We start from the raw sequence: 17,346 nt of genomic DNA on the forward strand, positions 1-17,346 counted from the left end.
TTTTAATATTAACTTGGATCCGTCGTTTTTGTCAGGTGGTACTGTCTATTCTACCAATTGACTAAAGACACTCGATGGGAACTCCTTTGGATCAACTGGTGGAGATGGGGTTTCCCAGGGAAAGAGCGTAAGTTCGAGCGGAGATCTGTAAGCTTGTTCCTAGTAGACAACATGCAGCGTATTCTGACTTACTGTAGATTGTCAGCGTTGCTAGATTTTGATAAAATACATGTAGCATGAGGTAGAAATTGTATGTTGTGGTTCCTGTTGTTGTGACTTGAACAATATGAGCAAGTTTTCTAATATTCACAAACCTGTAACATGCACTTTACTAGATTTTGAAATTTTGATCTGAAACATATTACTTGGGTATGTAGTCACTTCACTCAACAACTGGTCCATTATTGAAATAGCACTATAGTTCAAAACGGAACACAACGTCACTAACAATTTATCAAACTCAAAGACTCCCTACACACCTCCCATGTCCGACTTGGTGACTATTAGTTAAATAGCATTAGTCAGTTCAGCGTCCAATGATACCTCATAGTCCTGCAGCCACGCAGGAGGTCGTCGACGTCTTTGTGGACCAAGGTAGGGAATGGAGCAGGGATGTAGTCCCTGAAGATGGGTGATCTGTATCCTGGTTTGGCGATGCTGATGAGGCTGGATGCATGGGTTATGGTGGTCAAGGGCAAGGAGCATCTGGCTGTACTGGTTTGAGTCTGTTGTAACGGATGATTGTGGCTTCCTTTGGTGGAATGGATAATGTAGATGATAGGGGAGGGCTGGCTGACAACCACATATGGTAGGGTCCAAGGGGATGAGAGACATCAGGCACTCTCGGCAGTCTTAGGGTGGTGTAGCCAAACGTGATTGCCTGCTTGATGAGGTTGATGGTGAACATGGGGCCTGGTACAGTACTGCTGTTGAGTTGCAGCTGCTTTTTCTGAGCATGTTCTGCGACGTTGCGGTAGATTTGAGGCACCTGCTACTGGAGGTTGTTGCTATGAGAAGTGGGGTCAGGGCCTGCCAGAGATGGAGGGGTGACCATGGTTTGTAGTGATGTTCAGTAATGTTTTTTAGCTTTTCTTGAAGATAATACAGAATCATCCCGGATCCCTGAATGAAAGCGTAGTTGTAAGCCAGATTGATGTCAGGCAGCCATTATGCCCAGTTTTGCTGATCATCCGTCCATGACAGCAGCTAAAGCTTCGGCAATGGTGTAGTTTTTTTACTACACCATTAGCTTGGGGATGTGCAGGCTGCTGAGAATGTTGGTTGTCCCTTATTGTTGGCACAGGCTGTAGAATTGATGATTGGTATAGCAGGAACCGTGGTTGGAGTGTATTATAGTTGGAATGCTGTATTGGCTGATCCATTCTCAGACTTTGTTGCATATAATATCAGCTGTAGGGGCAGAGACTGGGTGCATTCTGCATACTTCAAAATGGTGTCCTGGAGGATGAGGATATATCGGGATCCGTATGTCAATCTAGCTAGAGGCCCTTTGAAATCTGTCTTGATGGTTTTGAATGGCCAGGCTTGTCTAGGTCTCTCCTTCAGCAGGGCTTGGGTGTAGGTGTGAGGTGGCTTTTGGCACAGGGGTGGCACGAGCTTTAGTATGATTCCACATTGGTATGTACAGTAGACCACCAGAACCATCTAAGGATGCACTGAAGAGTTTTATTGGTGGGTACCGGTCATAGGGTTGTCGTGAGGTAACTCTAGGACATGGAGAAATAGACTTCTGGGAGGACAGTTTGCCAATGGCCAGGTGTGTCTTGTCACTGCAGGAAGCTGTCTCAGTGATAGCAAGAGGCTGGTCCAGGAATTGCTGCATTGAGTGGAGTACCAGTCACAATGATTCACCAATGCAAAGGTAAAATAGGATTCTGTGGATATCAGGATTGCTGGACTGAGTCTGTTGGAGTTGGTCTTTGTTCCGCAAGTCAAATGCTGTTAATACAGTTAGGCTTGATGTATAGCTCGGGTTCTGGTGTCCTTCCCAAAATTCTAGCCCTTTGAGGATGGCAGCTACAAGGTTTTGTGGTCCCCGGACATATTCCAACAGGAAACTATACTCTTGCAGCTCTTTCAGCCAACGAGCTTGCTGACCTTAAGGATCCTTTGCTTCCAAGATGAACTGTAGCGGGCGGTGATCAGTCCGTATGATGAAGTGGGTGCCCAACAGATAATAAAGAAAATGGCACAATGCTGCTATGATAGCTAGGAATTCTGTCATACATTAAGTGATTGCTGAGCATAGCGAGGCTTCTAAGTGGGGTTGCACAACAGAAATGGGCGTGGTCCTATAGGCTATCTATTGAGCTCTCGGTATATGTACCCTATTACCTCACATTTTGCAGCATGCCGTTTTCTAGCGGGGTTTAGCAGACTGCCGTTATGCCCCGGGGTATAACGGCATGCCCTTATTCTGGGAGAGTTTACACAGTTCTGCAGGGACAGGTGCTAATAGTCTTGTATATTACTATACCAGTATTACTTTGGAAACAAGAATTACATTATGACATAATCTTAAAATTAAGCAGCAGAAGCAGTTTAATCAGCGAATTCAGGTTCATCTTCGTCTCCATCATTGTCTTCATCTTCATCTTTATCTTTGGTGTCTGTGAGACCTGTGTGCTACTGTGGGTTTCTTCATCTAGTTCTCCTTATTCTACCAGTTTTCTTGGTCCAAACAGACTTTGTAGTTTGCTGTGTAGATTCTTTGTTCCCAGATTAGTATCAGTGCAGAGTTCAAACTCTAAATGGCTTTTTGATTGGATCTTGTGGGACTTATTCTGATACTCACTGAGTCACAAGTTTACACGAGGCGCGAGGCAGGCTAATAATACCATTGATAGCAATTCTTCAGACGTACCCTGGTCAATACGGGCGTCCCCGCTTATAACGGCATGCCGGTTTAGTTGCACAGTTGTCAGATGGGCAGTCTACTAGACCCTGGCTATAATGGCATGCCGTAAAATATGAGGTAATACGGTATATATATATATATATATATATATATATATATATATATATATATATGTATGTACGTATTTGTGTGTACACACGAACCTCAAATTTTTTCTTCCCACTAGCACGTTTCATTATAAGACCTACTTCAAAAAATCATTTCCATGCCCAACTATAAGTCTATGAATGATTCTTGCAAGTGCCCAAATGGCGACGAAAAAGCCTCATGAAGTTTTGTTGCCCCATCCTTTTGTACTGTAGCTAGGGATTGTGTGTACTTGACAACCGAAAAACATCTTTAGAAGCTGACTGGTAACCAGTATGCCACCTACAGTCAACTATTCACACGTCTTGTACTACAGTATATCAATCCTTACTACTCTTGTACTATGTATGTCAACAAATATACTGTACATTTCAATTGTCTTGATCATGATCACGAAACGACGACTGCCTACCAGACTTACACATACGTAATCTAAATTAGTAGGAAGTTTGCATGTTTACTTCCATGACAGGGTTTCAACAAATACGTATTGTCTATTCTGACGTTTCAGTAGACGGTCAGAAAACTTTGTTGTGACATGTTACTCACCTGCCAACGTCTTGCGCCACCTACGGATACCGTACAACTAGTTACATTCTGATTTGGATAGCACACGATTGAAGTAAGCCACTGGGCGATGTCTCGATGGCACTCATTGTGTGCTAGTTCGACACCCAGTGTGGCTGCAGATTTATCTGTCGTTAAAACGAACTGTCTCCCCTGTTGAGGGTGGGTGAGGAGGGGTGAAAACACGAGCTACCACTCCAGAAGTTTAAAGCCTTTGTGGTAATCCTCCAACCAGATGTACTCTCTGCCATTCTCTGTTAGATGAGTAAGCGGTCTAGCTATGTCAGCATAGTTTGGAATAAACTTCCAGTACCAGCCAGTTATCCCCTGAAAGATCTTTAACTCTTGAGATGATTGGGGAACAGGCAACTTTTCAATAGTGGTTATTTTGTGGGTATCGGGAGCAGACTCTTTGCTGACGTAGTGTCTACAAAATTGTACTTCCTCTTTACCAAACGGGCATTTGCCAGCTCTGATGTATAATCCATGGCATAGCAAGGCATCAAACGTCTTCTCGAGACTGTAGGTGTTGAACGAATAGCGAATGTATTGACATGACACTCACTCATCATCCATGTACAGCACTAACGGCTCCGGGTTCTTGTGTCCTAAGGCTAAGTTCATCAGATGGCAAAAATGTTGCTGGGGTGCCTTTGAGGCTAAATAGCATCATTTTGAATTCCCAGAGCACAGGGAAGGCAACCAGAATGCTGTCTTGTGCCTATCTTTTTCCATATAAGATTTGAATGAATTGAAACTTTAGGAATATATATGTCTTTCAAATCTGTAAACATATATTTTAAGTGTTTATACGTTTGACCGGTCACTGTATATGTAAAGTTCTGTTGCTACTGATGTTCTTGGCAGTTTCTGCAGTGCTTGGCAAAGATCAGACATTGACTTGTAAGCTACTCTTTCTTGTTTTATAGAGAGAAGGCATTGATTGCATCAGACAATAAGGGTGCTGAAGCAGCTATGGAATGGTACATGTGTGCTGGTTGTCTGCACTGTTTACTTGGTTTTATGTGTGTATAATGTTCTTAAGCATTCATTGTTTATATTCTCACCACAGCTGTTTAAGCAAGTTAGCAATAAAACTAACACTTTGTACTTGTCAATCAATTATTAGCATTTACAGACATCACCAAAATGTCATATTTTATGTACAGCATACAAGTTAAGGTCACACTTTGGAGATACACGCTAGGCTACTGGCTCTGCCTTCGCCGGCTAACAGGAATCCATACTGACCAAAGTTGGGTTTTGGGCGCTATCTAAGAGCAAACCCGACAGATATACGTTAAGAATGTTTCATAGCTTAAAAACTGACAGGACCGTTTTAAGAATTTTGTTTGCCAAGTGGAGGTTTTTTTGGAGCACGATTACATCATGTGAGCTGTACTGATGGAATCATGTTCTTGGAAATGGTCTCTCTTGTTTCCATCGCTCCAAACACTGTGGAAACCGTCATGCTACTTTCATATCGTCTAGAGACCTTCCTTTGGTGCGATTTATCTCTGTCCGGCAACATTCGAGATATTGGTGTTTTGAGAATTTTTTGGTGTTGAAGGCAATGGACCCTGTTGTCGATCGTCTTCTAACAGTTTATGAGGCACTTGTCCCTACGCAGAACACTTTCGCAAACTCCCTTGATAACCGGACCTTGCTATTTTGGTTGCACAGTATGCTGCGTACTAGATGCTGTGCACTTCTCCAGAGCTATCTAGACACAAGTTTTGGAGACACCAATCAAATAGAAATAGAACAACCAAAAGTGTAGGCATGTTCAGTTGCATTTGTTGAACTAAGTATTGCAGATGTAAATATCTATTATATAATGTTTGAAATGGTAATAATAAACTACATGTTTAAAATTTCTTGTATTAGGTTGTTATCTCACTCGGGTGATCTTGAATGTGGACATGTACTTGGCCAGACAGATTCAGAGGGTTTGTATGTTTTTACTCATTTACTAGCAAATTATAAAATGCTATGTATGCAATGCATGTCAAGAAATTTTGTCGTCACTTATACCCATAATTTTGTTATGGTACTGTATGTAAAGCCAGGAGAGTATTTTGATAGCATCTTAACTTAGTTTGCTATGTTGGTGATGATACTATGGTTTGTATGTTACAATATACAAAAACATTATAAATGTGTTTTAGTAGGAATGGCTACACAAATCAGCAAAAAGCAAACAAACAAGTGGGGATGGTTCAATACTGTACCAAATTGAGGGTGCCATGACTAACTCACACTGTGTTATAATTTTCTGCAATGTGAGTTAGTCATGGCACCCTCAATTTGGTACAGTATTGAACCATCCTCACTTGTTTGTTTGCTTTTTGCTGATTTGTGTAGCCATTCCTACTAAAATACATTTATAATGTTTTTATATGTTGTTTATTCACTTTTTGCATGAACTGTACCAGGTGCATACAGTTTACAGGGTGCCTCAGAATGAACCCAAAGTACAAAGAATGGGCATTTTCATCATTAGCTGAGTGAAACCTCTGTAGTAGACGTTGCTCCTAACACTTCCTAATAATGTATGGTGGGTGCACTACTCACAGGAGCGCTCTGCTTTGCCGCTAGATCTAATTACACAAGTCGTCAGATGTTACCATATGAAAGTCCAACCTACATCTTTTGAGAGCATATGAAGTGCACTTTCGTCAGTTGCATTCTGTTTGAAGTTTACCATTCTGGACAATTTCGAGCTGCTGAGCACATTTTCCTAGATAGCCTACCGCGCAGCAGAGAGACTAGTTGCGCTTCCTTTGTTGTCTTGTTGCAGCATCCATAGACAAGTTTGTCAACTCCTCCCATGTCTCATCACAAACGTTTTGGGGATCTCTGAGAACAACAGAATAGGCTGCGAGTGTCAGCAGATGCACCTGCTAGTGCCAATAATACCAGAGCACGCACAACACTGCTTCCAAAATGGCAGAGGACACACCGCACCACTCACACAAATCGTGATAGTTCTTATTTTTGATACCAATTGCAAAACAAAGAAAATGCTTTTGCTTAGGATAGTTTGCAACAAAGAAATGTAACCAGTTTTTTCAGTCGGAGAAAGCATGCGGAGTGAGAAAACCCGTCTGAAGAAAGTTAGTTATTCAGACGAAATTGCGGTATATTGCTAATACATCTAATATATAAAGCTCAAATTGTGTGTGTGTGTGTGTGTGTGTGTGTGTGTGTGTGTGTGTGTGTGTGTGTGTGTGTGTGTGTGTGTGTGTGTGTGTGTGTGCGATACGCGGCCATGTCTTTTGTCCGTTCGCAACTGAAATCGGCACACACACTTGGCACGCACAGGAGAAGGTTTGTGTAAAAAAATTAAAAAAATTATGCACCGGTCCCCTCTCAAGGGGTCGACCCCCGCGTAAAATTTCTCGATGACGCAAACGCTACACATTCCAGTTCATTCGAACACACGCCCACACCAGTCCTGTGTAGATTGTATGCAATGTCGTCCTTCGCAAAGCTTTGAGCAATCGAATATCTCTTGCCGACGAAACTTACTCTTCTAGCGCTTTCGTTTCTCTCCAAATTCTGATTGCATTTGCACCAAATCCAACCTACACGTTTTCTGCAGCAACCGCTACACGGGGAGTGTGTCGATTTCTATCGAAACAAGCGCGAAGAGCAAGATTTGAATTTATTCAGCACATCCGGGACCTCGCAACAAAGATTGCAGGTGACGTGTTCACAGACCTATCTTTACACTTAGCCTCGTTCCAGACGCAGTGTGGATTGCAGCCCCGGATGCACTGCCATCACCACTACGTCTGGTATGCTACCGCCCCTTGCGGTCAACATTAATCATGTCCTTAGGGACATGATTAGTGTCAGTTACAAGTGCACTTTGTCGACGTAGTAGTAGAAGCATTGCAGTAGAAGCATAAGACGCATTGCAGCTTCAACTGAGAACCTGTGTACGTGTTCAAAGGCGTATGATGCACTGCAAGTGCCATTTCTGATCTGTCATTTCCTCGCTACACTCTCTAACGTAGCTGCAATCTCTTACTAACGCTTGATAGTGGCCTAAAATCGCAATATTGACATGTACAAAGGCTAGAACAACGTCACAGTCCAATCGAAAGCTCAGTTCCCAGCTAATAACATTGGTATGACACGTGCTGTGGAATTTGATTTACATCCTTACTCCCGCCCAGTAAGGCGGTACCATACCAGACGTAGTGGTGATGGCGGCGCATCCGGGGCTGCAATCCACACTGCGTCTGGGGCGAGGCTACTTTACACTACAGTATCTTGCCCGTACGAAGGATGGGTCATGTATACTAGTTTAATTAAAAATAAACTAAACTGTTTTAGCAGTTGAAACTTGGCACACATAGAAAAGAAAAGCAGGAGACTTCAGTAATGCTATTGGTTTTTTGCAGTAGTGCTTCTGAGCCAAGATAGAAAAAGGGCGTAAACGAGATTATGTATTGACACCCTCAACCATTCCTAGACTAGATAGTGACTATGCGTCACTATCAATAATGTAACTAATCATTTTACATATTATGTACTGGGAATTTCCGAAAGAGACCAGGGCAGCAATACGGAAAATGGGATTTTTATGGAAGAATATCCGTTCTCAATTAGCGCCCAGGCGGTTGATAGGAAACTTTGGAAATTGGCAGATTGACTTGAGTACCACAGAGTAGGCAAGTGTGAGGCCCATCTTGCAACGTCTGCTTAGATAGTTAGTCTTTATAAAGTTACAAGTATGACCAGACCTGAAGGCTCTCCTGTGCTTCTTGTCAGGCGTTTCTTTAGAGGTTCCTTTCTTTAATCCACATTGTAAGATCACTGTCATGTTGCCAAACCTGTACTGTACGTACACTGTAGTATAGTAACGCACGTTACTAATACAGCCTCAGAATATCGACTAACTTTGGGCCGCGACTTCAAATCGTGCACCACAATCTTGATTGTCATTAGCAGCCCATGGGCTGTAAATGGAAACAGTTTCCAAAAAATTGTCCAGTGGGCGTTCTTTTGGCTGGGCACTGTTTTGGAAATTCCCGGTAGTTATATTTAATAGCAAGTGTTTGAGGTGTGGAAAATGGTTATGTGAGCACTTATTCAATGATTACAATGTATATCTCACAGACTAGAGGCATTGTAGGTAAAAAATTAAGTATGTAGTCAATCTCTATTGTTTGTAGACACATTCAATTAATTGGTCTTCTACTTTGCGGGTGTGTGAACTGTCAAACTTGTTTATGTTACAACAGGCTTTCAATTTCAACAATGAATGGTAATGAATTCTTATGTACTTTTAGATGTCATGCTGTGACATCTGCTTAGGAACCTTTATATGCAAACCTAATATGCATATTTGATTTTGATATCTGCATATGGTAAAGCATTTTTGTAATTCGACCTTATCTTGCCCATACATTCACTACACCATTTCCAGATCGAATTCATTCATAGTCACTTTAAATTTGAGTTATATTAATTCAAAGTCATACTTTGTCAGTTCAAATTCATAGGTTGTCAGTTCAAGTTCATACTTTGTCATTTCAAATTGGCATTATGTCAAATCAAATTCATTCACAGTCATTTCAAAGTGGTCACTTGTCATTTTGAATTCATTCACAGTCATTTCAAATCTGTCATGAGTCATTTCAAATTTGCTACCAACACATATGTGTCAATTGCACACAACTGGATTTCACTGATTGACCACAATAGATTGAAACCAGACATGTAGATAAACTTTATTCTGTAAACTGAGCAAATACACTGCATCACACAAACGATGTTCTAGCAATACAGTTACACGATGAAGCACAACACCAAGTTAATTCATGTCAATTTTCAAGAGAAATATCACATCTGTTCATATTACATAAAGGTTGACTAAAACAACAGACAACCAGCAGTGGATCTAAAGTTGATTCAACTGCTTCTTTAACAATTTCTTTTGTAATTGTGCATTTATGTGCGACTGCATGCGTTGAGCCCGGTGGAGTGTTGTACAGAAAGTCTGTCTTAATGAGACTGCATGCCTTCATGAATAGTCTAATTAGTAAAGTAGTCAGGAGTTTGCTCAATAGCTTAATGCACATCCAAATTGAAAATATTAAAACTACTTAGGAGTAGTGCAATCGACTTGAATCTACACATAATTAGCACGACACAGAGGATTTCAAATGACTCATGACAGATTTGAAATGACTGTGAATGAATTTAAAGTGACAGTTGACCAATTTGAAATGACTGAATAAATTTTATTTGACATAATGCCAATTTGAAGTGACAAAACATGAACTTGAACTGACAACGTATGAATTTGAACTGACAAAGTAGGAATTGGAATGGACATGTGAATTGGAAGTGACTATGAACAAATTTGATCTGGAAATGGTGTAGTTTCTGCATGTTTGGCTTGTTTTTACTTAGTACTTTATAAGTAGCTCCAGCAATCCGATTTATAATGTCATCCAGGTTTCATACACTTGTCTTGTGTTGGTCAAGTCAACGGCATGCTAGTAGTGGAAAAGTAAGAAGAACTGAGGTGGATTAGGCACACACATTTGTTAAAGAGTTGTTCTTTGTATGTTCACATAACTAACTGTCTGTAGGAGGAAAAATGTAGGCGGTTCATTGAAAGTTTTTGAGCTAATGTTTGTAGATTTAAGAGAGACCACAACGAGCTGGTGGAAATGGCTGTCTACTGTATTACAGTAGTCCCTCGCTTGAGCGACCCCTCTCGCAAGCGACCACCTCTCTTGAGCGACCAAATTTTGGAGCACGGACCCACTGTAGCACAGATTTACCTCTTGTGAGCGACCACCTCGGTAGTGCGACCAGCGACCGGGGTATTTTGCGACCTTAAGTAACGTGCGTTAGCCTCTTGCACGCGATTGTCGTTTGCAGCTGCCAAAGCCCACGCCTCGATGCCTAAGGATAAACAACGTAGGGTTCTCACCCTTAAAGAAAGATTAGATGTTCGTCGCCTAAGGTTCACTAGATGAAGTGAACCTTATCGCGGATCTCAGAGAGGAAGAGCAGGACGAAGAAGACGGCGATCTAGAAGACGAGGATGACGATGAGCAAGCAAGCGACGACAATGGTACAGCAAATAGGAATGTCATTAGCGAGGAATCTGCAGCTTTGGCGCTTCGTCATTTGCGCGATTTTTCGGTTGCTCAGGGAAACGCTTATTTGCTAGATCTAGTATGCAAAAGTCAATCAGTTGTTGACAGGATTCTCGTTGCAAAGCGACTTAAAGCTAAGCAGACTAAGATTACTTCATTTTTCTTGTAACGATATTGTCTGCGGACTTTGTCTTAATAAAGAGAATACATGCATGTACGGGGTTTTCACCACGCCTATTTCTCATGAGCGACCACCTCGTTTGAACGACCATTTTTTAGCGTACAAAGGTGTGGTCGTTCAAGCGAGGGACTACTGTACCCCACATTTTGCTGCTTGCCGGTATGCCGAAGTTGGCCAGGGGTACCGGTATACTTTGGTGTGTACTGGCATGAAGCAAAATGCGGGGTCAAACGACTGCTTTAACGTATGCTCAGTTTCATGGCAATGGTGTATGATTTTCTTCCATATGCTAGACTAACGTGGCCTGCCTCTAACGTTTGTTGTTGCTCTTCCATGACAATCGTGTCTCTCCTGTCTCTCAAAAGTGCTATCTGACTCTGCCATCATGGATTATGCGCTCGGATGTTAATATCTATTGCTTTGCCTTCACCTGCCTCCCACCCATTGCACCAGCACTTACCCACTCTATGCCGCCATGCCAGTTAGTTACCAGACAACTGCCTCATGTAAGTTTTGGTAACCTCATTTATACCAGCATGCAGCAAAATGCGGGGTAATACAGTACATGTCTGACTGTGTTTTCATTTTATTGCTTCGACATTTGGTTTGTCTCCAGCTTTATGGCTGGATAGAATGGTCAGGAAGTTGTAGAGAATTTTATACTGATACAGCAAAGATGTAATACTTCATGGTAGAGAGTCTGAGTAAAACACATCACCTTATCACCTAATTGATTATTGGCCAATTTGCTGCTTTTTGTACTGCCTTGATTTGTTGTAGTCTACAATTAATTAATGGCATGATGCAGGAAAAGTACACATACAACTCAAGAACAATAAGGAACCACGATGGTCTCTTAGCTTACTGCAACAATGTAGTGGTACTTGCTGAACCCCACCTCTCTTGTTCTATCTGGTGCTATGAAACATGTGGATAATATTGATACTTATTGCATAAATATATTTTTGGCATTTCAATGATGGTAGGTTGTTGGAACTTATCATGCTGTCTGGCAGCCATTAGACAGTCTGATGAAACAAGACGTTTTTGTATAGCTTACTGAGTATGGTAGCATTGATGAATGAGTCTTTCACGCCTAGTGGCAATCAGACTATTCTGTCTCAAATTGACCAAGTTTATAGTAAACAGTAAGTGCTATGGATTTTACCAGTAGACAGTCCAGTACGTATAAGTTCCTTTGTGATGAAGTTGTTATCAAGCTCTAGATTCTCAAAATCACTTCCAGCATATGGACAACTTACAAGTTGAATTACGTTTTTAAAATGTGTTTGTACATGCTCATTGGTGTAGTATAAACTAGTAACTAGCTTAGAACTCCAAGCTAGAAATTGTTCCTATTGCTTCTCATTTAGTAGTGATTTCATTTGGTCAGTCAGATGCAATATATCTCATTTTACTTTCTTTCTATTTGAGTTAATGATAGTCTCAAAGAAAACTTTGAGGAGGGCCAACCTTTTTCTAGTAGTAATTGTTGGGAAAGTAGAGGAAGTTGTATCTGCACTCGTTTGGTATGACATTGTTGTTTCTACATCATATCAGACATGTGAGATAGTTGAGCACACCAGCTGAAGAACAACAAGGAGAAACAACACTCACATCTCATCAACCATCTCACTTTTTGATATGACGCAGCAACTGCAATGTCATACCAAAAGAATTGCAGATACAACTTCCTATGCTTTCCCAAACCAAAGAATTGACACTTACAACTAAAAAATATTTGCTTTTTGCAGCAGACTTTAGGATAATCATTATCTTAAAGGTGCAGGGTCACACTCGGACATGCGCACTTGAGCTGATCTCAAGTGACGTAGTTTTTGCATTGTAGCTATTGTATGTAACATGTGTTCAAGTGTCCTGGCAAGAAAATCAGTTTCGATAGCCAGTAAGCCCTTCAAACGCGTTCATATGTTGCGCATGCACAAAGGTCAATGATGAAACTACTGCAAACTGGTTATTTAGGTGTTGATTGACGGGCATGGCAGCAGTGTAAGCTTTAAACAATACAAATTTTTGGTGCTCACTGTGAACTGAGTGCGCTTGGTTACTCTGAGAGAACGACGTGACCACGGCAGTTGCCACATATTTGAACGTGGCGTGTGCTTTCTGGTCACGTGCAGAGTGTAAAGAACCTGATCTGGCTCGAAGTGCGAGGGTGCTTGTCGAATTTACCGAAACTGCAGTGTAGCAACCTCAGTTTGTGGTTTTAGAAGAAAACTTCCGAGAACTACATCTAAAAAGCTTAGAATTTAGCTACCAGAGTCATGGTCTAATGCAACCTCATACTGCAATGTCTTGATTGTTTCAATTCAGGCTATAGAGAGACTTCAGTCAGCTTTGCCTTCAGTGCAAATTAGAGCGTCTAAGTCCTCCTGGTTACTGAGTGTTTGAAAAAGTGCACCCTTTTCAAAGGGATGCAGTGCGCATGTCTGAGTGTGACCCTGCACCTTTAAAGAGAATGTGCGAGAAATATACTAGTATTATATCTGACTGACCACTGAATCACTAGTCAATGTGAGAACAATTTCTGGCTTGGAGTTTTAAGTTAGTTACACGATCTTACATTTCTTTAAATGATTTCTGGGTATGGTGTGTAAAGGGTCAAAATGTCTTGATTGGATGCTGTTAGTTGGTATTTTGTGTGTACTACAACTATAGTAGTAATTATGCAGCCTTGTTCAAGTAAATCAGTTGTGATTTTTAGGCACACCATGTTTTCTCAGGACTAGTATAGTAGTTGTCCAACCTAGGCTACACATGGTGTGCTTGGGCTTCAGAATTTGTCTATGATCTGCTGCATTTTGGGAAGATCCGTGCTCTTTTTCTGTTAGAAATGTGTTCTAACATTGGTCTCATAAGTTTAAGCTGCATGCACACGTGGCAAGATGGCAGCATCTATGGTACGCCATTTGTCTTTGAGAATCTGTGTTGACACGGATATGGCTGACTTTATGAAGACGTTGAATGGTCAGTGCTCAAAGTTGATGTTACAGATGTCAACTGCTTGGCTAGTGTACAGACTGGTCACTGTCAAGTGACTTTGAGAAATGATATACTAAAAGAAGACTGATGAGAGAGGACACAGAGGTCGAAGGGAAATACTTTTCTTGTAATCTTGTGGAACAACAGAAACCACACTGTACAGCCATAGCCGTTCTAATGTCATCTGATATTCTTGATTGTCATGTGTCCTCTATCCTGTGTATGCACCACGAATTACTATCTGTAGCCATCTGACCAGTTGTCGTCATCCCACTATTGAGACTGGAGTTTACTTGTTTAAGTTAAAAATTGCAGTTCAAATGACTTACCAGAAGCAGCTTAGTAGAAAACTGCAGAATGGTTGTCTGAAGATGTGGAGAATTTGCAAGATCATGGCAGTTTCAATGTAAAAGCACATCAATTTAGTCAAAGATTGTTCCCAACGATGTTCGTACTCAAAATGCTAACGGTATGGTCACGGAACAGAAACAGAATTGACGAAGAACAAGACAAGGAATATGAGCATTTACCCCAGAAAGACCAAGATTAATCAATCAAGACACTCTCCGTAGAAGAACAGGAGGATGATGGCTACAAATGGATGATGGATTATACCAACGCACAGATATAGGACTAGTCAGACTACCCCATTCCTGATGACAAATGAAGCCCTTCCTCAACTGACATTTCTTCAACAGAACAGTTGGTGACCCCACAAACAAACCAGACGATGACCTTGGTGCTCAATACCCGTACCCCAACTAACTCTCTTTGAATGAAACATCCAAAAATGTCTTGACTGAACACATTGTGACTGTTTCCTTTACGCCCCTCACCCCAGCAACTTTGCCTTGACAGAACAGCTCGCTGAACCTCCAAGCAGCCGGTATGACAAAGAATTTACAGAATTGCAACAATACTGCCAAGGTGAGAATCTTCAAGGGGACACCACCCTTCCACGGCGGTATCAATGATTCTCCAAGAGTTGTCCTACAGCAATCCTATTTCAAAATATTCTGAAAAGTATTTGGAAACGTCAGGTACATTCAAAACTTATTGTCGCTTGCCGTGGCATAAGGGTACTGCGACCAACCTAAGGCAACATACCGGAAGAACGGGAAGATTTAGTTTGGGAAACTGAGGCAAGATTCTAACTTGCACCAACAGCAATTTTTTCTGTATTGGAACAAAACTGTCTTGTCATTAGACATGTCAAATATTTCCCAACAACACTCTGCTGATTTAGAAGAGTGGGTGGTTTCGTCAGCAGACTTGTCAAACGATTCTGATTGTAATGACACAGGTGTACATAAATTTTGTACAGAAATAGATATTAACATATCTCTTTTTGTAACTTTTGTAATGGCTTTTTGCCTTTTACGTATTGCCATCCTCAATGTCCATGGCATATTATAGATTACAGTAATTGCCAAGCGGTTCGAATATAATTCAATGATCATTGTCGTTGTGTCATAGAGAAGTACTTAGCAGTAGTAGTAGTAGTAGGAGTGGTAGTATTTAATAAGGACTTGTGTGCCAGGCTCTGGAGTTCAGCTTGGTGGAGAAGTTGGTGGAGATCAGCAACAACATCTACAAGCATTATCAATTAAATGTGATGAGTAAAGTTTCCAGTCAATTGTTCACATTTGTAGTAGTACAAAGTTACAATTTCTTTTCCTGTCACAGATGTGGAAAGTTACTTTGTAGCGAGAAAGAAGCTCAAGTGAGTAGCACGTTTGCAGTGCTGAGTTGCAAAAACATAGGGGTTTACATGATAATGCAGGCACATGCTACCAGAACTGGTCATAGTCAATTTTCTGAATCAGTTGAAGAGATAAAACCTTTGACTGAAGAAGAGAAGAAAGAACAGCAGAGAAAGTCTACTTGCTTGTTACTTATCATTTAGTGCAATCATTTGAATGTTCACTGGTCTTTTCAGGCTTCAAGATCTTCTTAAGCAAAAGCGAGCAGACAGAATAGAACGAGAGAAAAACGTACAGCAGTGTTTTCATGTGAATAGGTCATGACTGTAACTGTCAACGGGTTTTTCCTAGGAAGAGAAAGAAAGAGAAAAGGCAAGAAGAAAAGGTGGGAAAGAACTCGCTGAAGCCAAACAAAAGTCAACGCTATTTTGACTCTCTACATAAAATGTATATTACATAAAATGTATATCATACATTTTACATGGGCAGACTAGAAATTCGTGAAGCTCAAAAGCTTGCAGTGCAAAAGAAGCGTGAACAACAAGAAGATGCTCTAGCTAGGTGTAAATCTTCAATGTACTATCTTAAGATGGTGCAAGTGACAAATTTTGTTTGTTGTTTTTAATAGGCAAAGAGTTAGAGACCAAATAGCAAGAGACAAAGCTGAGAGGCAGTCAAAGGCCAAATTAGTACGTTTTCTGTTTTTTTAATCACTGAAAAAATGAATTTCTATTTAAGGGTTGTATAATGGCTCAGTGTGTTTTGCTGTGTCGAAATAGTGATGCTGTTCTGTCTGTTTTGTGATGCAAAGATGAGAGAACCAAATTGGGATGGAATTATCTTTGAATTGCATATATCAATACAGTATAGACTTTGTTTGGAGATGCTTAGTGACAATTTGGGGTATTGCATGAAGGTCATTAGATTGGCTGATTTAGCAGTTTGCAGTATTCTTGCAAGTGGCTCATCGTGGTTACTTTGTTGACTTTTCTTATTCTTTTCTTTTCTTTATAAGAAGGGTACAGATCAGGTCTGATATGTGCTTCTAGGAGAAGCAAACTGCTGAAGCTACTATACCCTCGTCTATTCAGTCAGTCTTATCAGAATCAAAAGGGTTAACTATTCAAAAGGACTATACAGAGTGTCGTTTGCAGGTGTGCTGATATGTCAGTAGTAGCTACAGTGTAATTGGAATTGCAAGTGAATATGTCGGTGCTTGTGTAATAGATTAGGCTCACTGATGGGTCGGCTTTGAGAAATGCTTTCAAGCCAACAGATACTATACAGACTGTCATAGACTATGTGGCAGCAAATAGAAAAGATTCTGCTGGGTCTTTTGTCTTCGCAACTTATCGAGGCACAAAAGATTTTGGACCTGCTGATGCATTTCTGACGCTGCAAGATGCAGGTAAACTCTCAATGTTATTAGTTGTTAATGAATTTACATACGTTATGCATTGTGTGCCAGGCCTTGTTCCTTCATCAGTTCTCATTGTCAAGAAAGTTTAGCTGCGCACTAGGCAAGATACGCGGCATACTGTATTATTACTAGGAGATGTAGGAGTGCTTTCTTTAGCTTTGTAATAATAGATTAATGGTAAATGTTGCTTTGAACCAATGTTGATCTCTGGAGGTTAAGCACACGCGGATAACGTGGAACTTAAATAACTGTTCAGTTGTTCAACTTGTTTGGAGTGATAAGCGTTCAAAAATATTTTTTTGATTCATAGGCATTCAGTC

The 17,346-nt window shown here is 40.9% G+C and overlaps 1 protein-coding gene across 1 annotated transcript; it reads left to right on the forward strand.

Moving 5' to 3' along the window:
- The first annotated feature begins 10 nt into the window (after positions 1 to 10).
- On the forward strand, positions 11 to 17,281 carry LOC134179502 (UBX domain-containing protein 1-like). The gene is made up of 13 exons (XM_062646414.1): positions 11 to 127; positions 4,522 to 4,575; positions 5,480 to 5,541; positions 15,444 to 15,522; positions 15,590 to 15,626; positions 15,687 to 15,781; positions 15,843 to 15,897; positions 15,958 to 16,022; positions 16,096 to 16,167; positions 16,235 to 16,295; positions 16,656 to 16,760; positions 16,834 to 17,014; positions 17,075 to 17,281. Exons 1-13 carry the CDS (start codon positions 75 to 77, stop codon positions 17,113 to 17,115), a joined length of 960 nt encoding a protein of 319 aa, XP_062502398.1. The 5' UTR covers positions 11 to 74; the 3' UTR covers positions 17,116 to 17,281.
- Positions 17,282 to 17,346: the final 65 nt, after the last annotated feature.

Source organism: Corticium candelabrum, chromosome 5 (genome assembly GCF_963422355.1).
Source record: "Corticium candelabrum chromosome 5, ooCorCand1.1, whole genome shotgun sequence".
Lineage (NCBI taxonomy): Eukaryota > Metazoa > Porifera > Homoscleromorpha > Homosclerophorida > Plakinidae > Corticium > Corticium candelabrum.

Bases quoted from the DNA above. Each gene is read 5' to 3' on its own strand.
- LOC134179502 (XM_062646414.1), top strand. From the start codon at position 75: ATGGGAACTCCTTTGGATCAACTGGTGGAGATGGGGTTTCCCAGGGAA. The intron at 4,576-5,479 runs GTACATGTGTGC...TTCTTGTATTAG, and splicing joins GCTGAAGCAGCTATGGAATG to GTTGTTATCTCACTCGGGTG. The intron at 17,015-17,074 runs GTAAACTCTCAA...ATTGTGTGCCAG, and splicing joins TCTGACGCTGCAAGATGCAG to GCCTTGTTCCTTCATCAGTT.